Source organism: Gambusia affinis, linkage group LG24, assembly GCF_019740435.1.
Source record: "Gambusia affinis linkage group LG24, SWU_Gaff_1.0, whole genome shotgun sequence".
NCBI lineage: Eukaryota > Metazoa > Chordata > Actinopteri > Cyprinodontiformes > Poeciliidae > Gambusia > Gambusia affinis.
The window spans coordinates 12,660,103-12,684,833 of NC_057891.1; the positions used below are offsets into that span (position 1 = coordinate 12,660,103).

The 24,731-nt window shown below is 40.8% G+C and overlaps 3 protein-coding genes across 8 annotated transcripts; 2 read left to right on the forward strand and 1 right to left on the reverse strand.

Moving 5' to 3' along the window:
• Positions 1-94: 94 nt before the first annotated feature.
• On the forward strand, positions 95-5,723 carry wdr12 (WD repeat domain 12). Its single transcript, XM_044109165.1, has 12 exons — positions 95-298; positions 575-669; positions 1,198-1,292; positions 1,406-1,461; positions 1,542-1,657; positions 1,740-1,891; positions 1,969-2,033; positions 2,210-2,327; positions 3,220-3,325; positions 3,428-3,560; positions 4,316-4,388; positions 4,490-5,723. The coding sequence occupies exons 1-12, from the start codon at positions 258-260 to the stop codon at positions 4,565-4,567; spliced, it is 1,128 nt and encodes a 375-aa protein (XP_043965100.1). The 5' UTR covers positions 95-257; the 3' UTR covers positions 4,568-5,723.
• ical1 (islet cell autoantigen 1-like) lies at positions 5,618-15,027 on the forward strand. 6 transcript variants are annotated; one of them, XM_044110281.1, is made up of 16 exons: positions 5,644-5,723; positions 6,277-6,355; positions 6,524-6,556; positions 6,643-6,817; positions 8,678-8,750; positions 8,850-8,973; positions 9,073-9,271; positions 9,354-9,479; positions 9,564-9,662; positions 9,750-9,832; positions 10,225-10,274; positions 10,444-10,488; positions 10,627-10,806; positions 11,002-11,286; positions 12,199-12,294; positions 12,375-15,027. In XM_044110281.1, the coding sequence occupies exons 3-16, from the start codon at positions 6,549-6,551 to the stop codon at positions 12,488-12,490; spliced, it is 1,659 nt and encodes a 552-aa protein (XP_043966216.1). In that variant the 5' UTR covers positions 5,644-5,723; positions 6,277-6,355; positions 6,524-6,548; the 3' UTR covers positions 12,491-15,027. The 6 variants fall into 6 exon arrangements, with proteins under 6 accessions (XP_043966214.1, XP_043966217.1, XP_043966219.1 ...); XM_044110283.1 differs by having other exon boundaries at positions 12,378-15,027; XM_044110279.1 differs by lacking the exon at positions 6,277-6,355 and having other exon boundaries at positions 5,618-5,723.
• Positions 15,028-17,783: 2,756 nt separating this feature from the next.
• Positions 17,784-23,559, reverse strand: fam117ba (family with sequence similarity 117 member Ba). Its single transcript, XM_044110301.1, has 8 exons — positions 23,408-23,559; positions 23,059-23,123; positions 20,782-21,002; positions 19,546-19,629; positions 19,333-19,443; positions 18,104-18,375; positions 17,884-18,004; positions 17,784-17,796 (listed from the first exon to the last, which is right to left on the reverse strand). The coding sequence occupies exons 3-6, from the start codon at positions 20,800-20,802 to the stop codon at positions 18,109-18,111; spliced, it is 483 nt and encodes a 160-aa protein (XP_043966236.1). The 5' UTR covers positions 20,803-21,002; positions 23,059-23,123; positions 23,408-23,559; the 3' UTR covers positions 17,784-17,796; positions 17,884-18,004; positions 18,104-18,108.
• Between the last annotated feature and the right edge of the window lie 1,172 nt (positions 23,560-24,731).

Genomic DNA, 24,731 nt, shown 5'->3' on the forward strand with positions numbered 1-24,731 from the left:
CTCATAAAATGGCGCTCAAGTTGACGTAGAATTCATTCGCGCGTGGGCTTATGGGGTAGCGCTCAGCCACCAGTCATGATCAGGCGATCAACGAATCGCCGAACTCGATCGGCTTTCGACTTGAAAGTCTTCCCACACAGCACATGGCGACACTACACGAGAACTGGATATGTTATGAAGTGGAGCGGAATAGTTTTATTACCGTTTGCTAGTTTCTGGAATATATATATATAGATTTTGTTTTTACAAAAGTCAAAATGTCGCAGTTACAGGCGAGGTTCTTCACAGAAGACCAAAGGTGAGACTGTAAACAGAGAGACCCAGTAGCAGCGCTTTAAGCTAGCTGAGCAGCTAGTTCGTGAAGCTAAATTCTAGCGGAGTCAAATTCATTTAATCTTTGCGTTTGAGTTCTGTTAACTTACTACTGAAATGCACGTGGTCCGTGATTTTAGCTTTTTAGTTAGCTACTTATAATAAACGTAAAGTTAGGACTAGCTGCTGTCATTATTTACCTTTTAATTTGATAGCACTGAAACAGGCTGATAACTTTCTCTCTCTCTGCGTGTGTGTGTAGGTATGTTGTAGATGACGTCCCATTCTCCATCCCAGCTGCCTCTGAAGTCCAGGATCTTAGTAACGTAATCAACAAGCTCCTGGAAGCAAAGCATGGTAAAGTGACAGAAAACACAATTCAAATTATACTACCACGAGCATATCTGTTTTTGCATAACAAAACTGTAACATATCTTCTAAAATAAAAAGCATTTGTTTTCCGTAATCGCATGAAACAGCAGTCATGGCCTCACAAAGGTGAATACTCTTCTAGAAAAATACTCTTGAACATAATGATTCCCTCGTAGAACAAATATTGGAGAAAATTGTAACATTCCGGACAATACTGTAAGTTCATGTGGCTTTTAAAAGCCATTAATTGGAATTTGCCGTGATAATGAATCTAAATTGTTGTGATAAGCCTTTTTTTTTTCACAATAATTGTCCATCCCTGTTGTGAGTTACGGTTGTGAAATTTTGAAGGATCCTGGAAAAGGTTTGCAAGATGGCGAGTTGATAACCTTCCATACCAAGACATAAGGAAAAACCTTTTGCAAACTATCTAGTTACTTGTTGCACAAAAAAACACAAAAGCTTGTTTGTTCATTTGTTGCAGTATTTTGTGTTTTGCGCTCACTCCAACAGCATCTCACAGTAGGGTGGAGTTTGACTTCCTGGTCAAGGGTCAGTTCCTGCGAACCCAGCTGGCCCCTCACATGGAGACAGAGGGAATATCAACGGTAAGACCTGCCTGAACTTTTAACTTGAACTGTTCTAAAAACCTAGTAAAGCTGAGTGTTCCTGTCATTTTTGAAGCGTGAGATAAATGCGTGCAGCGTATCAACGGACCAAGTTTGATACCATCATGCACGATGACTGGATCAGCTCCGTGGAGGCGGACAGCGAGTGGTAAACATGTCCTGGAAAACGTCACTTATTCGTCTTAATAAAGCTCCAGTTTTGTTAAAAGTTCCCCCTCGTTTTTCCAGGATCCTAACAGGATCGTATGACAAGACAGCCAGGATATGGTCTTTAGAAGGGAAGGCGGTGACGACAGTGGCTGGACACTCTGACGTTGTGAAGGATGTTGCCTGGGTCAAAAGGGGTCAGCATGCGTAGAACTTTACCTCCCAGTTTGTAGGCATTTGGAGGTTTTTTCAAGCTTAACGTTGTGTTTTGCTGCATAGACGGCCTGACCTCCCTGCTCCTGACTGCGTCTCTGGTAACCCGTCCTGCTGTAATAGCACACCTGAGAAGAACCGCAGCCGTTTTGATACACTGTTGCCGGGGACACACAGGAAGCGTCGACGCCATTTCCACAGACCCCACAGGCTCTAAGGTCGATATTTAAAGCGTGAGTGTTTTATTTTCGAATCGGTAAGCTCCGATTAACAGCGTTTTCTCCGTTTCTTTCAGTTCTGCAGCGGCTCCTGGGACAAAATGTTGAAGATCTGGTACCATAAAATGGCGCTGAAGTTGACGTAGAATTCATTCGCGCGTGGGCTTATGGGGTAGCGACCCAGGAAGAAACAGAAGACCCAGCAACTCGGCCTGACCAGGGTACTAACAAAACCCGGCCTGGAACACCTTGAAACCACCCCTCCAGCATCTAACTCGTGTTTTCCTCCTCGACACGAGAACTGGATATGTTATGAAGTCCGGACGGAATAGTGTCCTCCGTCTTGTGGTGCGACAGCGAGGAAGTGTGCAGTGCATCCTGGGACCACACCATCCGATTGTGGGATGTGGAAGCCGGAGTCATGAAGACCACGCTGGTAAGAAGAGCAGCAGCTCAGTGTTAAAGTTTTAGCCTTATATTCTCTAGTTAAGAATACATATATTTATGCAAAAAGTGATTCCTAATCTCTTTTTGAGTTCTGTTAACTTACCTACTGAAATGCACTTTGTGATTTTAGCTTTTAGTTAGCTACTTTATTTTGATTTTGTGCAAGAGTTCAACACAAACACCTGCATTATTTTTTGAGTTATTTGCAAATAAAAATCCAAAAAGTGTGGCATGCAATTGTTTCTCTGCGTGTGTGTCTACACAATTATCCCTGTGTGTGTAGGTCCATGTTGTAGATGACGTCCCAGTTTTTCTTGAAATTTAGAAATTTAAATGTTGTTACATTTTAACATGATAAAGAAGAAATTTCAGATTTTTTTTCTAGCAAAGTTTTGACTGAAAATTTAGTCGTGAGATTAAATCTCAGAAAATGTTGAGGGGGAAAAAACGTGGGGAGTTTGAAAGGTCAAAAATTTGCTAGAAGAAAACTCAGAAATTTTGTGATTAAAATCAGAAATTGTCTAGAAAGATTAAGGGAATTTCTCAGTTTGAGAAAGAGTTTCTCAAAAATGTCTGAGATCAATAACAATTTTCTTTTTTCCTGACAAATATTTGACATATTTCAAACTCAGAAAAAGTTTAATTTGAGAAAAAAACTAGGAAATTTCTGAATTTGACAAGTTGACAGCTTCAAAAGTCATATTTTTGACTTTTGAATCCCACAAATATTCTTATCTGTTCTAGAAAATGTCCACTCTTTGGTGAAAACTTACCTCTTTTCTATCTGCAATGCCTCTTAATTGTAAATTTTTCTTTTTGATCAGTAAAGTTTTTGAATTGAATTAAATTGAAAAAGCATTCTGTTCTGTTCCCCTCCCCAGTCGGGCAGTAAAGTGTTCAACTGCATCTCCTACTCCCCTCTGTGTCGACGGCTGGCCTCAGCCAGCACCGACCGACACATCAGACTGTGGGACCCTCGCACCACAGGTACCAACTGAGCTTAAATTATCAGGAAATCTTTTTTTTAAAAAAAAACACTCCTCCATTTTTTTGCTTCCTAATTTCGTTTCTGCAACTTCTGCTCCTCAGACGGAACGCTGGTGCTGTTGTCGCTGACGTCCCACACCGGCTGGGTCACCGCAGTCAAGTGGGCGCCTTCCCATGAGCATCAGCTCATCTCCGGTTCCCTAGACAACCTGGTCAAACTCTGGGACACCAGGAGGTATGTAGATATGAAGTAGACATGAGATCTTTGAAACTCGGTTGTTCGTAATCAAATTGCTCCACGTTTGTCTCTTGGGCACAAAAATTGTATTTGAAAGAGTGGGAAATACATTTTTTGTTAATCCTCATAAATGTCGGTTTCTGCGATTAAAATCTTTCCTTCCCATTTCTGCAAATGTGAAATAGAAATCAGATCTTTCTTTTTTAAGTTGTCAACAAATTGGTAGGCTTAAAGAATGTGAAAATATGTCATCGCCTTGTAGAAAAAAAAACTTTGAAGCAGTTAATGTGAAAGAAAGGGGTGGGGATATATTTACGTTAAAATCCAACTACTTTGGCTGTCAATTAAGAATTATAGTTGCACCTTTTACAAGAGATTAAACAAAACTAACATTCAAGAAGCTCAAAAAAGAGAAAAATCAAAGAAATTAGATGTTTTGTGGCTCTGTAATTATTCCCACTTATAACTTTTATCTCACTTTGTTCGCAAAATCGACAGTATATGTGAGAGAATCCATCAAGGTTATTGCATTTGCATAGCAATCTGATTGTTACCATGGTTACTGCAGCTCTTGTTGCAATCATTGTTAAAGTTTCAATGTGGATTTGGTTTCCTCAAATCCACATTGAGTCAGAATTGCACATAAAAGACATTCTGTTCTGTTTGGAGCAGGCTTCCTGGCTTTGTCAGAATGACCTTTAGGGGTCATTTATCCACACTTTTTCCTCATTCTGTGAACCGTTTCGTTTCAGCTGCAAGGCGCCGTTGTACGACCTGGCAGCTCACGAGGACAAAGTGTTTTGTGTGGAGTGGACAGACAGCGGGGTGAGGCAAACCCATCAGGATTTCTCATCAGCTCTCCTTTTTAACTGGTCGCAAAACTTCATTTTCAGCGCCTGAATCGTTGTTGTGCTTTTGCTTTTCAGCTGATGTTGAGCGGCGGCGCAGATAACAAGCTCTACACCTACAGATACTCAGGCGCTCGGACAGATGCAGGGGCGTAGGCAGACATCGGCCATCTTGTTTCCGGATCCTGGTTGTTTTACGCAGATTTTCCTTCGATTTAAATGTCTCCCTCTGAGCCAAGCAGAGTATAAATTAATTTTCCTTCCTAAAATGTGTCGACTTTAATTCAAGTATTTGGTGGAAATTTTTAGTTTACAAAAGAGAAATAAATCTAAAGTTATGTACAAGTGTTGTCTACATGTAAAAAAGGTATTTGTTATTAAAACATTTTTGTTTTTTTGTTTTTACCGATGAAGCCTTTGAACATGCATTTGTATTTAATCCCTTTAGCAATTAATAATGCAATTACAAGTTTAAACATCTGCTTTTTACATCTAGAATTTTTCAGCTTTGATCATTTTTCTTTGCAAGAAGACATCAAGCTAAGTAAATCTAGCTCGCTTCAGATAACATTCACATACTATTGGTTGGATTGTGGAATGTGTAGAGCATTTTGAATTAAGCTAAAAAAAAAAAGAAAAAAGAACTAAAATTCTGGTCTGGTCATGCATTGTGACCTTAGTGGATGTAATGTCAAATGGTGTGAAAATGTTACAATTCTCTTAAATAAACCAAATTTTGGTGGTTGTAACATAGAAATGGAAAGCATTCAAGGAATATCTGTGGTTTTGCCAGGCACTGTAATTTTATTACATACACAGAAAATAATATGTAAAAAATAATTTAATCTCTAGGTCAATTAAGAAGGTTTATGCCAGTATTAGTTTCCTATTAGGAAATGTCTCACCTCTTGAGCTTCCTCATGTTTCTTGTCTTGTGGGTAAGCCTTTCCTGCTCAGACTGGTTTGGCAACCGGGACTTGCCACTCTTTACCTTCCCATAACACTGGCATGTGCTATTTTATCTGCATCGAGACGTTTCCCTATTTATAACACTTAATTTAAGTCTTGTGAGAAACTTTAATGCATCTTAGCAAACAAAAGGTGAACTTGTTACGTCGTTCGCGGCTTTTATCACAATAGACGATCTTCGACGGAATCTGACGAACAGTGTCCCCTCGTGGTCATTCGCCGGCATTGCAGCGCGTGTGCATATCCTGTTTCTCTGACTCAGAGGATGATGGCTATCGGGAGAGGAGGTTAGCCGAGCTGGTCTGCATAGATGCTCGCGCCGCTGGCCAACACTACGAGGAAGGTAGTAGTTTATCCTTTAATTTCACGTTCATACGGAACAACATCATCTGCTGAGACGTTCTCCAAGTGACATTTGCTACTAGCTAAATTGTTGCTAGCAGAGAAACCCAAGTGACGCTTATTTTGTCGACTTTCGCAAATCACTTATCCACGTTATCGCGGTATTTCTCTTGGAAGTAACACGTACCCGAGTGACACCTCGGAGTTTTCTTCTCGTCAACAAAGGGGGGGCGTTTAGTGAAACCGAACACCTGCTTCAACATCAGCTGCTGCCAGGTCGCAGGTTTTCTGCTCCCAGCTCCGGGAACCATATTCAATTAGCGTCTATCAGCTCTGTCCAGCTGCAGATAAGCCACAATAACAGGTTGTAACTTGATTACAACGCTCTGGCTTAATAGGAACGGTTGTCAGCTTGGAGTTCAGCCTTCTCTTAAAGCTGCTATCCAGTCTTCTCTGGAAAATCAACAAAACTCCGTTTAATCATACGTTTGTTACCTATAAAACAACTTGTCATGGTCAGTTTTGGATTTGTTTTGTTATATATTGTTAATTAGAGTACATTGGACCAAGAGCCGCCAGACATACGTTTGATGACATCACATAAGGCATAGGGCAGCACATCAATTCGTTTAAGTATGTGTATTTGTTTTTTTTTTTTTCTTTATTTATACGTGAAATGTCTAGTGGTTCTCAAAGCATAGGCATAACAAAATTTAACACTTTTCCAAAGTGCAAATAATTTTCTTCATTCCCTATTGCTCGATTAGTTTCTCTAAAACTCAAACGTTTGGGTTCTTTCAGAACACAATACAGTGGATATCCAAAGATGGAGGGGTATGTAACATTTAAAACGCACCCGATTTCGGTCTGACCTGCCACAGCGCAGATCGGACCGAGCCTTTTGTCCCTTAAACCTCCAGGTTTGCTGCGGACATGCTGAGCGGTGGCCGGGCTCTGCTGGGCGAGGACAGCTCAGTGATGGCGCGCATGCAGAAGAAGTTCTGGAAGACCAAGCAGGTCCTCATCAAAGCTACAGGGAAAAAGGAGGACGAGTATGTGGTGGCTTCAGATGCTGACCTGGACGCCAAGCTTGAGGTAGGCCTGCTTATTTGTAACATGTTGGGGGTGGGGTTTCTGCAGGAAGAGTCCTCGATGCCAACAAGCTAATAAATGTGCCATTTTTATATGACAGTCTTTTGCCTATTGAGTAGATATGATGGCATAGGTATAAAAATAAATTTCTGCCTTAAAACTAAAAAATTTTCTAGAAACAAAAAAGGAAATTCTGAGTTTGAAAGGTTGAATATTTGCTAGAAAAACATCTCTGTCCTTTTATTTCTGAAAAATTTCTGAGATTGATATCAAATTGTCAGTTTTTTCTAGCAAATAGAATATCTAGCACAAAAATAAAGGTCCTGGAACGTTCCATTTGCATCGTCCCTATTTGCTTCCCATCTTTTGGAACTTCAAAACAAGCATCGACTCATTGTGTTTGTTTGTGAGGGACGTGGTACCGTGTGTGTGTGTGTGTGTGTGTGCGTGTGTGTGCGTGTGTGTCGCTGAATATTGAGGGATAAACTGAGGCTTTTGTTCAGTCTGGAACAAGATCCGGCAGCCTGTTTGGCCCCAGATCCCTCCCTGCTGTCATGGTGATCAGAAAGAGGACAGGGAAAAGAAAATTGAAACACAATATTTTAACGTTTTTTTTCTTCCCGTTTGCCTCCGAAATTATCCACAGGGCACTAAATGAGCAGATCAGATTTGCAAATACTTTAAACCTTTGGATGTTTTGTGTTCTGTATTGCATGTGTTGTATATATTGTCTCTAAAACAAGGCAGGGTTTATCAGATACACATGGAGTCAGTGAGCCAGTCCATATTGCGCCCAACACAACTTGTGCAGAATGGTCGTTCTGTACGTTGACAGATGTTTGACCACTACTGAGGGAGACACACTGAAGGAAGTCTCTATTTATTCTTCAGTTAATAAGTAACTCGGAACATGTGCAGCTGCATCGTCCATTTTTCTGTCTTATGCCGTTAAGAGGAGACTTCTTACGTTGCTTTGTGCAAAGTTTTAGGCTTGTTGTTGTTTTTGTGTGTTTTTACTCTAAATTTGGCCCTTTCAGATGTTTTATGAAAGGTCATGGAGACTTTTATTTTGTTTCCTCTTCAGGAATAGATTCTGTTGCTATGATACGTGTCGTGTACCGCCGTAGCAAGCTTTTCATAAGGCAGAGGGAGGCGAGTTCACCGGAAAGGGACAATCCCAAAAAATCCACTGTTTAAACTAAATGTAGCAATATTACCATCACTTCACAAAGTAAGGATATTTATATGCTTAAATTCATATTCTGAGGTTACAAATCTCAAATGTGTTAAGTTCTCTTGTGTTTTTCCTAAGTCTTACGGTTTTGTTTTGGAATTTCTGTCATTTGGTTCCATGTTTCGATTAGTCGGTATTGATCGATTCTTTTTCACCCGCGTTTAATTTACAGATGCTTTAAGTTGCGAACGCAGTACTTTGCGTGTGAAAGATTCTTAAAATTTTGCACAATTTTGGCCCTCTCGGTGTTCCGTACACAAGAATTGTGCGACCACACCGACAGCCGAGCGCAGAGCAGGTGAAGCAAGAGTTTTTGTCAAGAGATTTAAACTCTCAAGTCCAGAAATAATTGTTTGTCCACATAGATGTGCGTTTACGTCAGTCATTCTGAGAAAACGTGCAGGTTTAGAAAAACAGCTTCTGAGGAAAACTGTGGGTGTTTAATCATCTCAAAGGAAAAAATCTTTATTTCCTTAAAATATATTAGATTTCTCTCACGTTACAATCTCAAACCTGAATGTGTTTTGATAATTACTGGTCTATTTTACTTTTCTAAATTCTACATTTCTCAGTTCTTCATCTCCGTTTTACTCTGACACACTCCTCACCATGTGTGTCGTTTTCTGCAGTTCTTCCGCTCCGTTCAGCTAACGTGCACAGAGCTGCTGAAGGTGATCGAAAAGTACCAGCACCGAATCACACGTGAGTCAGAACCACTGATATCTGCCGATTTCTTTTTCTGAGTTAACAGACCGACTCTTGTTTACTCCCCTTTTTTTTTCTCCATTTTTTTACTCCCAGGGTTGTCCCAGGAGGAGAACGAGCTCGGCCTGTTCTTGCGTTTCCAGGCTGAACGTGACCGAACTAAGGCCGGGAACATGATGGAGGCCACCAGCAAGGCCCTGTGCGCCTCTGCCAAGCAGAGGTCAGCAGCTGCAGCTGACCATCAGTTAACTACTGTTTGGAGAAAACGAAGCTTTTTAACTCTGAACGCTTGTGCTTCTATTTTTTCTCGTGTCTTTAGGATGGCGCTTTGTCCGCCGTTGCAGCGCATGTATCAGGAAGTGGAGACGTTCCGGCGGCGCGCCATAGCCGACACGCTGCTGACGGTCAGCCGGATGGAGAAGGCCCGCACGGAGTACAGGGGAGCGCTGCTCTGGATGAAGGACGTCTCTCAGGAACTGGACCCGGACACCTACAAACAGCTGGAAAAGTTCCGCAAGGCAGGAAGCGTTTGGATCGCTGTCGCCCCTTGGTTCTGCCCGTCCGCGTTGCTTCATCGTTCCCGTGCGTTTCTGCTCTCAGGTCCAGTCGCAGGTCAGAGGGACTAAGAGCCAGTTTGAGAAGCTGAAGAATGACGTGTGTCAGAAGGTGGACATGCTGGGAGCAAGCCGCTGTAACATGCTGTCTCACTCCCTCTGCACCTACCAGGTCCGCTGCATTTCACATACCGTCATGTGTCTGCCAGGCTCAGCCGTCAGTAACTAAAAATTTCTCTGCTCCCGGTTCCGTCAGACCACTCTGCTGCAGTTCTGGGAGAAAACGGCCAACGCCATGTCGGGAATCCACGAGGCCTTCCAAGGGCACATACCGTACCAGTTCACCACAATCAAGGTGCTGCAGGCTGCGTTTCGAATCTGGGCGAAAATCGGCCTTTAGACGCAGTAATCCAGTTTTATTTTTATTTTTTAATTGTTCCAGCATCTACGGGATCCACTGGAGGAAATCTCTGATTCCCAAAAAGAAGAGAAGGATGAAAAGGCCCAACAGAGCAACACAGACAGGTGAATTTTCATCTCAGTCAATTAAATGTTTTAAAACTCTGCTCTGAATCAGACATGCAAATCCTTGCAGAAGTATTTGTTCTATATTTCCTTTTCCACATTTTCTCAGTATATATTAGTTTGGCTTATTGAAATAGATCAACAAAAATTAGCACATTCTAAGGTAGAAAATATTCTTAAATAAATGTGTAATTCAACTCTTTGAGGAACCGTCTTTCGCTGAAGTTACTACTTCAAATCGTGTCGCGTTCAAGTTGATTTAGTTGTCAGTATGTGAAAAAAAAACCATTATAGATTTTAGATGTTATGCTAATACTGCCTACTCGCTCTCAGCTTGGTCTGTTTTATTATTCTTTCCTTAAATTCTCCAAATGTCTTTTGTCCTTCCTCAGTCTGGTGTCCTTGGATGATGACAAGCCAGCAGAAAGTGCATCTATTTCAGGTTAGTGCTGCCCCCTGCTGGCTGAAACACAAAATAGCTCAGCCACGTTGAACAAAAGTAGCCTGTGATAATTCCTTAAAGAGATTCAGACGGGCTGCTGTAAACGTTTTAGTTTTTATTGTTCGGTTTTGATCAAAATAAAAAGTTATATTTCTGTTTACCAATGCAGACCTTAAGCTCAGCAGTGATGGGCAGAGCAAGCCTGGTGAAAGTGGTAAGTGAATTTACTTTCTTCTCTTTTTATGTGTGTGTGTTCATTTTCTGTAAATTGTCCACATGGGACTGCTGCTTGTTAGTGTGAGCGGGAAACTTTTAGAATGAGTCTGATCTCAGCGCACCAAAAACATTCCAGCCATGCACGACCTCAGAGGGCTCTCTGGAGACGCCGGTGACGACCTTATGCTCATGGCTTGTGGCATGCCGCCCCCAGCGGACGTCCCCCTGGTCCCGTCTCCTCCTCAGGACGGCGACCAGAGCGAGAGTTGGAGCTTCGGACGCTTCGAGTCCAGCCTCCCACAGCTGCCCGCCTCGGGTAAACTGGCTGGTTGTTTTCTCCACCCTTTCACTTTGACCTTTGACTTCAACTTGCTTACGCCTCTCTTCTTGGCTGCGGGGGAAATTCTTACCTTCTTCATTTCCACAATCAAACATAATAAGCACACACTGCTCCTGTTAAGCTGCGTTTTCTGATGTTCAGAGTCTTCTTCCTCTCGTTCTGTTTGTTTAGGTGACAGTTTGCTCTCAGTCGGTCTACCGATCCCATCAGAACCAGGGCTAACGCTGGAGGAGGAAGATGGTGAGCGGAGCGACATGGCTTTCCTGAAGGACCTCCTCAGCCCAGGCCCAGGGGGCAGCGATGAGTTCAGCAGAGAGTGGCAGGACGCCTTCGGTGCGTTCGACCCCCCCAGCGTTCCTGCAGCCGGCACTGGACCCGCCCGTCCTCCTTCCAACCCACCCAGCCCCACGGGCTTCCTGCCGTCACAGCTGCTGGATCACAGTTTGAGCTCCTCAGGTCAGCCACACAGCGCAGACAGGGTGTCCACTGCGCAGCAATAAAAAGTCTCAACTTCGTGTATCTAAAATTAAGGCCTTAAAATGTCTTAAATTGATTTTAAAAAAGTAAGTTGACCTGTTAGTCAACAAGCCTGTTAGTTAATGGATGGATGTAGAAAGTTGTTCTTAATATGTTAATCACAGGTCTTAAATTTTGTCTTAACTCGAGTATTTAATATCATATATTCATATTTAATTTTTGTCAGGCAAAAGTTTGAGTTGTACTTTCAAGACTGTTGAGGCTACCGTTGTTAGCAGTAGCCTCAACCGACTTGAGAATGTAATGAGCTAGCTAGAAAGCATAGCCTTGACACACCCTTCCTAGCTAGCCAGCATAGCTAGTTAGCTAGATAACCTCGACATATCCTTGCTAACTAGCTAGCATGTCCTTGCTAACTCCACATACTCTTGTCTAGCTATCTAGTAAGGGTATGTTGAGGCTGTGGTTATACCCTTGCTAGCTATGAAGGGTACAGGTATATTAATGGCTAGCTATCTTTTTTTGTGGCTATCATGGGTAAGTTCAAACTTATTGCCAGTTGGATAAATGAAGTTTGTACATTTGTGTGGAGATGTGGGTCTTAAATTCTATTGATAGTGGTCTTAAAAGGTCTTAAATTTGAGTTGGTGAAACGTGCAGAAACTTTGACAGAGGTTATCCTCACTGTTACACAGCTTAAGAAATGTATTTACAACCATTAACTCCAGCATTTTTATTAGGGATTTTATTGCCTTACGCTAGTGCTAATAATAATAATAAAAAAAAGTTTTCTTCTACTTTACGATTATGATTAAAGTTTGTGGTTGTAATGTAACGGACCAACACTTTCACATTGACTCTCATCTATCTTGTGTCCCCTGCATACTGTAGGTTGGGTGACCCCGCCCATGTTCCAAGCTCCACCCCTGCAGCTGCCCCCTGGTCAGAACCAGGCAGCTCCCCGCTCTCAGCCAGCTGCAGCTAACGGTACGACGCTCGGCTTTAGAAAACGTCTCAGCAGAGCTGCCACTTCCCAACCTGACCCTTCTGTCTGACGTTTCCTACAGCAGCTTCAGGAGGATCCAAAGACATGTCTGCGTGGTTCAACCTGTTCGCCGACCTCGACCCGCTTTCCAACCCCGACGCCATCGGACGCTCTGCTGATGAGCTGCTCAACGCCTGAACCTCTCGGAGCTGCTTCAATGTACCTTCACTCTCTCTTTGAAAAAAAAAAAAATCAGCATTACAGCAAATTTTCATTCCATCCTAATTGAGCACATACACACACTAATCTCCTTAGAGGTTTGAAACACTGAGCTGATAAACTCAGCTGCTGTAACCAACTTTAATACCGAGTCAAACACCAAAGCTGTGGTGGTTCGTGTTTCCTGATCATGACTGCAGCGCCTGGACGTTAGGGGGAGTCCAGAGATCCAGAATAGGTTAAAAAAGAAGAAAAAAAAGACACAGAAACGTCGCTTTCTGTGGCGTTTCAGTTTTGCTGTAAACGGTTTGTGTGAAGTACCACATGATTGTCACAAATAATCTGTAGGTTGGGATGTGATAGGTCTGTTTTTCAGAAATCCTGACCTCAAAAGCGACACACTAATCCATCATTTGCAGGCGAAGTGAAACCATTACACTTTCATTGCATTTAAACAAAAATTTAAAGCCAAAATGTGTATCTAGCACTTTTTCATTGTACACTTTCAGCTCTTTATGTCATAAAACCAATATAACAAGCTGATGTTTGCTGGATAGTTTCCAGAAAGCCAAATTTGTCTTTCATGTTCTTTAGAATCGGAGAAAACTCCCATCGCTTTCTGTGGCGTCTCATTTATGGAGCCTTAAACGACAGAAAGGAACATTTTAGCGATTTGGAAACTAGTTTTAAATCAGCCCCTACCTACTTGTGTGACTGCATCATTTAAGCAGTTTGTTCTGCCTGCTTTGTGCATGAGCTGCTGCCATGTTTATCTGTTTGCAGTAGAACTTGTCTGCACACCTTATGCCCAAAGAAAATAAGCAAACTATACGACAGAACGCCAGGGCAGGTACAGAAACATGCAATCTAACAGCTGAAGTTAAAATTCTTTTTCTCAAGTCATAACTTATTTTTTTGGTAATAAAATATGGTTAAATGACGGATAAACAATGAGCACAACTGGAAAATTATTGTGTTTTCTCTGGGGTCATAAAATGTCATATTTCATAAGAGTGAATGAACCCAAACTGAGATTAGAACCAAAATAAGTGCAAATAAGTTGAAACTTAAATTTTATAGTAAATTTGATGTGATATTTGTCTAGAACAGTAGCAGAGTGGATTGTTCATGTGTATGGAATGGAAGTTGGAACGGAGAAAATGGTCAAAAGGTGGTTAAGAGGTGAATTGACCCAGACCCAGTTTTAGAAATGGGTATTCCTAACTTCCATTTTGGTTTAGAAAGGTTCAAGATGTCAAATTTGGGATTTAAAAAAGCTGATCACTGAGCCAGATAAATATTTCCGACTGCAGATGAAAAGACCAAATCAGAACGTCAACATATCTCCTGAAAGCTAACACAAGCTTGCTAACATGACTATGAATCACAGTTGTAACAGTAACTGTCTAGTTCACCCTCATTGTTAACGTCTGCTAATTAGATATGGAACTGCATATTTTGGGGTTCTTACAAACTTCTAGGTTAATTTTCCAGATTTTTCCAGAGATCTGTTCTATTTAGCTCCTATTAGCGCCATAGCAAATATTTCTACTCTGGTCAGGCTTAGAAAATGAAACCTGGCAGAAAAAGATGGATGGATGAGTCAGAAATGGATGTGGCAGATGACTTCTAGATATATATATATATATATATATTTTTTCCATACTTCCTTTAACTTTTTAACATTAACCCAGAACTACAAATTAACTTTGCAGGACGACTATTATTTGGTCACAAAGTATTAGTCTGGCGTGCCACATCCTCTCACAGCTAAACTGGTAAAAGCAGAGCTAACTGAGCCGTTTAATGGGTTCTTCATGATGCAGCGGATACCAAATGCCTCGACATCTGGTTGAGATTTAGTCAAATGGTCTGGAGCTAACTTTAAACTGTGAATTCTCGGACTGAAATTCGAGGTGTGCAAACTCTAGTGCAACATCTACAAGCGACGTGGTTGAAATTTCATCTCCTGAATCCATCATCACAAGTCGAAGGCCAAGAAGATCTCTTTTGCTTTCAAATAATTGGTGCGACATAATCATAATAATCAGCTCTCTGGGCACAGTGAGACACAAAACCATAATAACTATGAAATAAAACTCAAATATTGACTATTTTAGCTTTGTGTGCCGTTAAACACATAGCATCTGTGTTTAACGGAATCAATTCGAAGGAACTGCTTACAGAAAAAGGGATTCGTCTCCATGTGTGGAGTTCTGACAACTGAATGCTTCAGTGTGATTTAGTGCAAATTTGTTTCTAAAAGGGATTTCTTAAAATGGAAAATAAAAAGGGTCCAAAATGCACCAAATCCTCAGTTGGGATATTTGCCTGCTGACATTTTTAACAAGCTGCACATTAATATCGCAGCTCACCTACAAGACTTATGTTTCACTTCATTTTACCTTCTAATGCAAAAAAACCCCAAAAACTACTAGAATATTACTATTTCTGTCACATCAAGTGTAAGTCTTACTTTTCACACTGAAAATAAAAGAATGTATTTCTCAAGTCAATAAGAGACGAGTCGTTTATTTTAACTATGCCTTTTATTTCACTCAAAGGGGTTTAAAAGATGAAAACTTGGACACTGAAACAAGCATCCATGTTTCAGATATTTAATCTTTTTCTTCTTTTTATTTTTATTTTTTGGTGACATTTCCAAGGGACAAGTCAGAACATGCCGCCATTGTTGTGATTGTGTTTCAGCAAGCGGATTTTGGAACGGGCCCATTTTTTAAAATTATTTTTATTTTCATTTTTTCTCCCTTTTTTGTCATAACTAGCCGTTGCTCCAAGTCGGGTCGCTGAACAAATAACATCCACACTTTTCTACTCCTACTCTGCTACAAATTAAAGTCAGTCGGGATTTCCACCGTGTGAGGCTACATAGAAAGCAGTTGTTGTTTTGCTCTGTTTATGTTAGCATATATCTTTGTATCCTACTCTCTACGACCTGAGATGTCGGTTCTTGTTTAGAAATCTCCGAAGACCCAATTCCTCTCCTGTCTGATAAATAAATACATTATTATTCACAATAATGAGTCAAGTTGTAATTCACAGTACTCAGCTGAGAAGTCGTACGTTACACTTGTTGCCTCGTCCGATTACATATCTCTGTCAGCCAGTAATGCAAACACAGTGCCTCTGTATTTACAAGTCCAGTACATTCCTGTAGATTCAGTTAATCTCAGTGAAACTTTTGTTATATCTTTGTTAAAGAGTGAAGTCTTTATTTTTAGTTCATTTGTATTATTCTGGATTATTTAGTCTCTAAAATTTAGAATTTGTGAATTTCATACAGCGTAACATGATAATTGCAGACATCAATGTAAAAAAGCAGACAATGAAATACCTGGAGACACTCGAACAGCTGCTGTTTATCATGATCGTGACTAAAGCAGTCCTAGGCTAAATTTTTCCCCAAAGCAACTGCAACAGCTTTCGAAAACAAAGGTTCGCTTTGGAAACAGTCCTCCAAAAATATGGCAAGCAGCACAAGAAAGATCTCAGTTTTGCACAATTTCCGACCTCTCCGTCGCTTAATGACTTGAAAGGTAAGCTTTTTGTGTGTTTGTTCTTCAGAAAAACTGTAACAATGCAGCTGTCAGACAAATTAGGCAATGGGTTTAGACTTAATATTTTCTTAACACCCACAACCAAAAAGAAAACCTACTAGAGATGAAGCATTAAAGTATTCTGGAACTGATTTCCAATCTTTGGTTTTGTAGGACTTTGATTTGCTGATATTGACTTGAGCCAGTTCTGTTTCCCTTAAAATGTATCATTAACGGTTATTAGCTATTTAGGATTACAAGTTTGAGACAGCAGTTGCAGTAAAACATTACATATAAAATTTTGAAGCAGAAAATGTCAATGGAGTTGAGATATTTCCGCCTTTTTAGATTCTTGTTGTCAGTTAGCATGGTTAGCATTACCGAAACAGCTCAATCTGTGAAATTCCTAGATAATGTAATTCTTTACCTTAACTCCTACATGAAGAATCTACCAACATTTCCAATTCTAGCCAGCTCAATACCGGACAGAGGGTAAAGATACTCCTTTCAAATATCTTACACTGTTTGTTACTTCTAAGACATAATCCTACAGACCACAGGAGTATTGAAAATAGATAGCTTTCAACTACCACACAGTTTAGGTTTGACGTTACTCAACCCAACCAATCAACCTTGTAGCAAATTTGTACATCTCTAGCATAGCAATGGATTCTATATGTTTATGTGGGCCACACCAGTTCTAGGTTAAGTCAATCTGAAATTAGCATGATAAAGAGACTATAAAGAACCCTAACCTTACTAAGTGTAGTTTGTTGTCACCATTGACAGTACACTGTTTCATTTGATTCTTTGCTGGCTATACAAATAGTTTAAAATTGTCTATTTTCTGCAACCCAGATTGCTCCGATGGTCTGCGGATGTGTGGAACCTTGGGTTGACCAGCCTCTCCGTGAGAAAAACCCTGCAAGTAGATGCATTCAAAAGCAATACAAGCCGACCCAGACAGGAGGACCTCATCAAAGAGGAGGAGCTCGCAAAACTGAGAAAAGATGGGCGAGAGTGAGCAAAGGATGGCGCTGAAGGGAGGTCGGGCGTGGAGAGGGGAGGGGCAAGCAGACACGGGTTGAACATGCGTCGAACATCATAGCCCTGGCCTGTGTTTCCCATAGATACCTTGCAAACGGCTGATAAAAAAGTAGCAAACAGGTCCCAGAATTTGGTCTGCGAGTATTTTAAGGATATGCCATTTGTACTTTTTCTTCTTTGCTGCTTGTATCTACGGCCTTCATAGTGCAATGATCATAATTACGCTCACAGCATTATGACGGTTCAGGGAAACTGCGGTCTAAAACATCAGGCACATTTTTGAACTTCTCACATCCCTTCAAGGTATGCTACGATTCACCTGGCAGCACCAAAGTTAACCTCTGTGGTCGATCTGGCGGTCTCCAAGAAAACCACCGGCCTTTTTTTTTTTTTTTTCATAATGGAAGGCATAATTATATCGAAACAACCGATAGAAAACAGAAGTGGAAACAGAAAAATATGGAAGCAGCACAAAGAAAGATCTCATGTTTAATTTCGATGAAATCAAGAGAAATGTTTTTGGGTTTGTTCTCAGAGAACAGGAACAGAACCAGTGCTGAAGGTAGAAGAAAGGCAATGTGAGTTTACACTTAATATTTTCTTAAGGCAGGAGTCTCCATCAGAAAAAAGAAAGTCAGAGAAAGAAAAGCATTGTATTCTGGAAATTTCAGAGGTTTGGGCCTTCAAACAAAGTGACACATAGTTGTTCACATCAGTATTCCTTTGCTATGAGTTACGGATGTACCATAAAACTTGAAAACTACTCACATGGACTCTTCAGATACTCTGACCTTCTCACAACCCTCTGGTGGTTCTCTTTTGAACATGTAACTGTTGTTGGGTCTGGGAGAGGCAGCGTACTTGGGCAGTGGGGAGCACGGACTTAGCTCTGTTTAAAAGGAGTTTTTATTGCCCATTTTTAAAGTGCAAACTCTGAAATTCAGAATGCACTGCAAGAGAATCTTGAGTAAAATTGGCTTCTGCTCACCTTTCTCATCGTAGGGGCTGCCTCCAGCCGTGTCGTTGAGAACGCTGAGGTAGGAGGGGGAGATGGAGTCCGGACGGCTGCTGCAGTTGCTGTGGTTGGAATGCATCAACATGTTCTAGGGGACTCACAACGATGGTCTCGTCCTTCTCCGGGGTGTCTCGGATGATGATGCGCTCGATTTCCTGGTTCAGGCCCTCCACGCTGTTGCGGAAGCGAGGAGCCGAGGATTTGGATATAGGGATGGGTATGAGGATGGTCTTGGGCATAGGTGACTGCACAAACACGAGGAAGTATGTTTAGAAAGCAGCACACCCATCGGAAACATTGTTACAGCAGACAAACTACAGAAAGCAACAAATAACAGTGTGATCAAGCTTCTCATGAGCTATTTGAAATGTACTTCAAAGTGAGGAGCTTCAACTTAATTTAGGACTGTTGTTTCACAGAATGGTTTTAATTATAGGGTTTTTGTTAGTGGCTGTAAAATTTGGTCATTGAACACTAGGGGGCACAGTTGAGACATTAAAAGTGATGATTTGGACTCCATGTGTAATTCTGAAGTTAATTATGGAAAATAACACATTTTTTTTTCAACTTTTACTTTGACCCAATTCATTACTTGAATTGACCTTTCAGGTAACCAGAACTACGTCTAGGTCTGTTTAAAATGGCTGTTCCCATGAAGGCAGGTGGTTTCACCAGAACAATTTTACCTCACTGAGATTTTCAGGGAAGGATCTGCTTTGTAGTAAAAAGTTGCTCCAACTAGAACTCATCAAAAGTTCCTTCAGCAATTCTGACCTTTTACAGTTTTGTTGCTTTGGAACGTGGAACTGATCATATCCATCGATCTTATCTACCTCCACAAAGATCTGAAAACCAGCTACTGCCCCATTGGGCGGTTGACTGACAGAACCGCCCACCAGGTCACCTCTGCACATGTGGGGGTCAACTATACTCACCCCATAGTTGCCAACTTTATTGCTATAGTTAGTAACTTTTCAGACAAAAAAAACTTCTGTATTGGCCAAAATCGTAATTGCCCAGTTGGGCTTTTTAAATATTGATCATCGGCCAGAAGTAGCCGCTGATCAATATCTTTTAGTTTGATCACGGAATGCAATTACATTAAATTACAGTATTACAGATTTTTTTTACTTATGAAAAAATATCAGTAATATGGTTTTGCTCTGGTTGCATGTATTAGTACAGAATCAGGGCATGATCACCTGTGACTGAATGATGGCATGGCTCCCGTTGAACGGGGATTTGCGGTCCTTGTCCCTCCGATGGCGGCTGCTGCGCTTGCTGCGCTGAAGCTGCTGACGCAATTTGGCAATCTGGGGAGGAAAATGTTAACATTAATGTTGCTGGAACGTACCCATAGATCTGGTAGCAGTGTAAATGTGCAAGGCAAGACCAAGAGATAGTGGGACGCAGACCTCCTTGAGTTGGTCGGTGCTCCCACAGGAGGCCGAGCGTTTGTGAGAGCCCCTCCTCCTCTCATCTGCCCAGGCCCTGGGGGTCTGAGACGAATGCAAACACCGTGTTTTTCATCATATAGCAACATACTTTATTATTATTTTTAACGTTTAGCATGTTGCTATTCGTTCTTTGCGGTGTATTGATGTGCTGTGGCAGAAAGATCTCTTTGATCAGGAGACTTTGTTCAAAGTCAGTCACCGGCTGACAAGCAACGCAGCCCGATGATGCAACCACCTGCAACCTCCCTGAACCTTGTTGTGTTTATTGACACGCTGACAGGCACAATTTGTCTCGGAGCGGAGAAAAAAAAAGGCACAAACACAAACTTGAGCTGCTTCAGCTGACAGACATAATCTCATCTGTGCCCAATCAAAATAATGTTTTGAATAGAAATGCGCCGATCTGATATTAATACCTGTATCAGTCCCAATGTTGAAAACAATTCTAGATCAAGTATTGGTGACAATGATCCATAAGGGCAGATCTATTTTGTCTAATTCTATGCTTTATCCTCTCAACAAGGTAATTTATTATTTATTTTACATTATATTTAGAATGTCTAATTGCACCTGTCACAGTTTATTTTTTTTACATGTTTGACCAAGGAAGTCAACTTATTGTTGTTCTCTGTTTCAGTTTCTGTATTATTTATTTTACACTGGCTGTTATTCTCCTAATTGCACTGACTGAACAAACTACAGTTGTGTTGTTTTTTACATGTTTGTAGCTTGTGGAGCTGTTGGTGTATTTGCGTGTTCTGTATTGGTGCAGTGTTATCTGCACCAGTGTATTCAGTATATTTATGTCTGCGTTTAAGAAAAGAAACGTTTTAAGTCAATTCGGCACCTTTTTTCTGTATCAGATTGGTATCGGCCGATACCAAACCTCAGATTGTATCCATCCAGTATTGTATCGGAAGTGAAAAAAGTGGAAAAGTGCATCCCTAGTTTTGAAAACATCTAAATGAAGGAACTGTTAAGAGGTTAGATTTTTTTATTGCTTTTTTAAATCGTCACAATTCTACATCAATTATACACTACTTTGTGATTTTCTATACCTAAAACCCAATAAAACACACTGAAGTGTGTTGTTGTGACATCAAATATGCATTTATAATGTTTTGAAATAGCTCAGGAAGGAAAAAAACAAGAACTTTACGTTGTAATGAGCCCAAGCATGGAACAAACACTCACCTGCGTCGCTTTGTCCCTCATGTAGGGAACGTGTTGTTGCTGGCTGTCGTCCTGAGGCCAGGGACCTGTCAGGTGAGAGCCAGCGACCGCGCCCTGTGAGGGCCACAGCTGGACGCAAAGGTGGGAGACGGCGAGGAGAATGGAGGAAGGGGGAACGGACGAACTCAGAGGCCGACGCCGGCGGAGAACCGCGGGGAGGCGCAGATGGTTAAGGCCACGGTCTGAGGGGGAAAAGGAGAAAGATGAGTCGGGGGGCCTGAGAATGCAAACGATGTCCACAAACGGTAAACAAATCAACAGACACACAGCTGTCCTGATGGATAAGCCTGTGAACGTTCCACGTTGGTATGTCTAGGTTTAATCCAAACCACGCTGGGCAGAGTGGATATACCCCCCCTAGGGTAATGGCATTAAAACAGCTTTAGACACAGGCGGGGTGGGGTAGGGGCATTGGAGGACATGCAGGTTTTGGCTAACTGACCCAGATGGGAGCTACTGTTGGTTGTTTTGTTGCATTGATACATTATTGACCTATATATAAAGGTTCATTATGCATACCTGACAATTTAGAGAGAAAAAAACAATACTATTATTATGTTCTTCTACTGCTTTTCCCATTTTGAAGACTTTTAATCACAACATATGCACCATTTATTCACATGTCCAAACAGCTTTGCTTGACTGTGCAGGTCCCAGAGCTAAATTTGGATGAAGCCTTGACCAGCAACACATCACTGTTGCTAGGGAACCTGGCGGGAGGGCGGGGGGCAACTTGGTGGTCTTTATTAACACACAGCAGCAGGAGTGTCTGTGTGTGTTTTGTAGTTGAATAGGGAGTTCAGGCATCAGCTCATCAACACTTCAGTCTTTTCTTGTTTCTTCAGTAGCACTGCTGCTGGTAGTTTAAGTCACCAGTAAAGAGTCTCATTCTGCTGCTGTAACACCGCCCTTTGTGCCGATCTATACGTCAATTTTGACCTTGTTTAAAGAGAGAAATGCTACAAAGTGTCTGACTAGTAAAAAAAGAAAACCTGATCCACAGAGTATAAAAGTGAAACAGCTGAAAATAACATGTTTGTTTATATTATTCATGATATAAGGAGAGAGTAAAGTATCAACAAAACATACAATAAGACTAATATAAATTCATAACTTAAATTGGAGGATTTTTAGCCATCCGCTCCAAAATCGCAGAGCTTTTGTCAAATAGTGAATGCACCATACCAAGGTGCTATTAAGCAACCCTCTTCATTGTGGAAAGAACTTACTGACAGAAGGAAACTCAAAGGTTTGCAATTTTTTAGTATCTGTGATATGTTTGAATTAAGTTAGAGGGTTTCAGGGATATAAGAAAACTGCACTTTCTAGGACATCGCTGTAGCTTATTTACCGTGTGAGAGAGCAAAGTCATGAGTAGATAACAGGAAGGCTAAACTTTATTTTATTTTTCACTTTTAGCCTCCTGTTATTGAACACGCTGGATTTGGTAAACCCTTTCAAAACTCTCAACATTACGATAAATACCTACATTCTCTGGAGGACAATTAAGACTGTTTACAGTAAATAATGCTAGTTGTATTAACTGCGCTAAACGCTAATAGTAGAAGGAACTAAAGATAGCAACTCGGTAATCATTCTGTCTACTTGAAACTACTAAATACTAAATACAGTGTTTAACATGTCCTCTTGTGACCATTATGACATGTCACACTGCCGATAAGTTGGCTTTCATTTGTGTCACTTTTATATTATTTTAACAGCGGTCGGAATAATCGTTGCTTTTAACTTTTAAATAAAACTAATCATATTCATTATTTGTTTACATATATTTTTTATACAGTGAAACATATTTTTACCCAAGCTGTTTATGTCATTCATAAATCATTCATTTTATTCCAGCTCTTTCTGCTTCCACACGATAAAGCAAAGCCTATATATATATATATATATATATCACCCGAAGCACACGCCAATAACATGCCTGGAATATTAAGAAAATACATTTAATGCAACCGACATGACCCTAAATAAATTAAAATGAATAAATTGTGCAAGAGGTGGCTGCAGAGTGCAATGTAGGCCGCTTTTGTTTACATGGAGAGAAGCATGCACCACATCCCCACGCATCAATACTAAAACAGCATGCATGCTTTGCAAATGTTGCCTCTTAGTCAATATTACAACAATGCAAGCTGCATGCAGACAATAATAATAATAATAACAATTATTATTATAATTAATAATAATTTTAAATAAATACATACGGAATACACTGACCTGCAGAAAATAAATGCAGCGGAGCATGGAGCAGCCCAGCCCCTGATTGCCGCCTCCTGAAGATGCTAAAGAGGCGGAGGAAAAAGGCTGAGCAAGCTGCAGGCTTCTTCCACACAGAAACAGGCAGACATGGAAAAGGTCAAAGCACGGGCTTCGTGGGTAAAATCGTAATAAGAAAGGTGTCGGTACGGATGGGGTTGGTCTGACACTTTCTCCCAGTCGTCGTGGACGTTTTTTTTTTTTTTTTTTTTCCCCCCTCCTGGTAGGATTGATGCGACACCACAGCTCGCTCGACTACCGGCGGACCATCTGGTCGAAAAAAAAAAAATAAAATAAGAATTGTAATTACCGGAAGGAGAAGTGGCTGCGCACCGAGTTCGGGTGGTGCTGAAAAAAAGGGAGGAAAACAATAATAGAGGAAGAGAAAAGACAGAGGAAATAGAAAGAAGAAGGCGGTGATGCTGGGCGAGCCTGGTTGACACGACGGGAGAAGGGACCAGCGTGAAGCTCACGTGAGTAAACAATTCAACTTCCGCTGATTTATTTCAAAATAAAAAGTGAAGCGCCATTCTAAACAGGAGCTCAGGACTCTGGTTGGTTCATAAAATTTGATAGCACGCCAAATTCATTTCCAGGAATTACTGAGTACTTTCTTGGAACTTACTTTTTACATTTGGAAAAGTTATGGAGCTTACCCAAACTTGTCAAGATCTCAACTGTAAAGCACAACACATAAGTTACTTTCCTGCATCTTTCCTGGGCCTTGCAGTCTATTTGCCCAAGATTAAATTGAGATTTTTATGGAACTTATAAGGTAATTTCAAAGACGCCACCCACACACTTACCTAGAACTTGAGAGTTACTTGTACAAAACTAACAATAATAATTTAATTTACCCAGTGCTTCCAAAAGTTTCTCAAGACTTGCAGGTTACTTTCCTGAAACTTCCCAAATACTTTCTCAAACTGTACCTATACTTTTAAAGGCCTCTACGTTACTGGAAAGTAACCTTGTTGCTTTCCAGTAACAAGGAGATGCATTTCATCTCTTCTGTTGTTACCTCATTATCAGTAGGGAAAAAATATTGTAAATAAGAAATTAAACAATTAGTTTTCACTTCTTGAAAGAGTTTTGTAACCTTTTCGATTGTTTTAAGTGCAGCTATCTTGATGGGACGCTGTTCCTGAAAATGAGACAGGTGCTTTAATTTTAAAGGATTTCAATATATATATATATGTATAATATATAATTTCAAATAAGTTGATTTGATATTTCTTCCTTGTGTATTAGATTCAAAAAGTCAAAAATTGTTGCAGCCGATTTTCTTAAAAAGGTTGGAATTTAATTATTTTTTTCACAAAGGAAAACAACTAACTGTTTCTGGCATATAAGAGTAATAATTCCCTGTTTTTGTGAAGTCTGTAAATACGTTTTGTATTAGGCTCCTACGATATAATGTTTGGTAATCCACGTATTTAATAAGAATAGTTTTTATTATATTTAAGACGGATTCCTAAAACTTTAATTGTTTGCACATTTCGAAACTAATAAGGATTCAATATCGGCCTTTATACTTTTAAAGCCAAGTCGACGCATTTCCGATAGTTTTCCTACCGACTTGATGCAGCCAGAGAGGAGCAGTGACGTAGCGCTCCAGCACTGCGCCGCTCGCG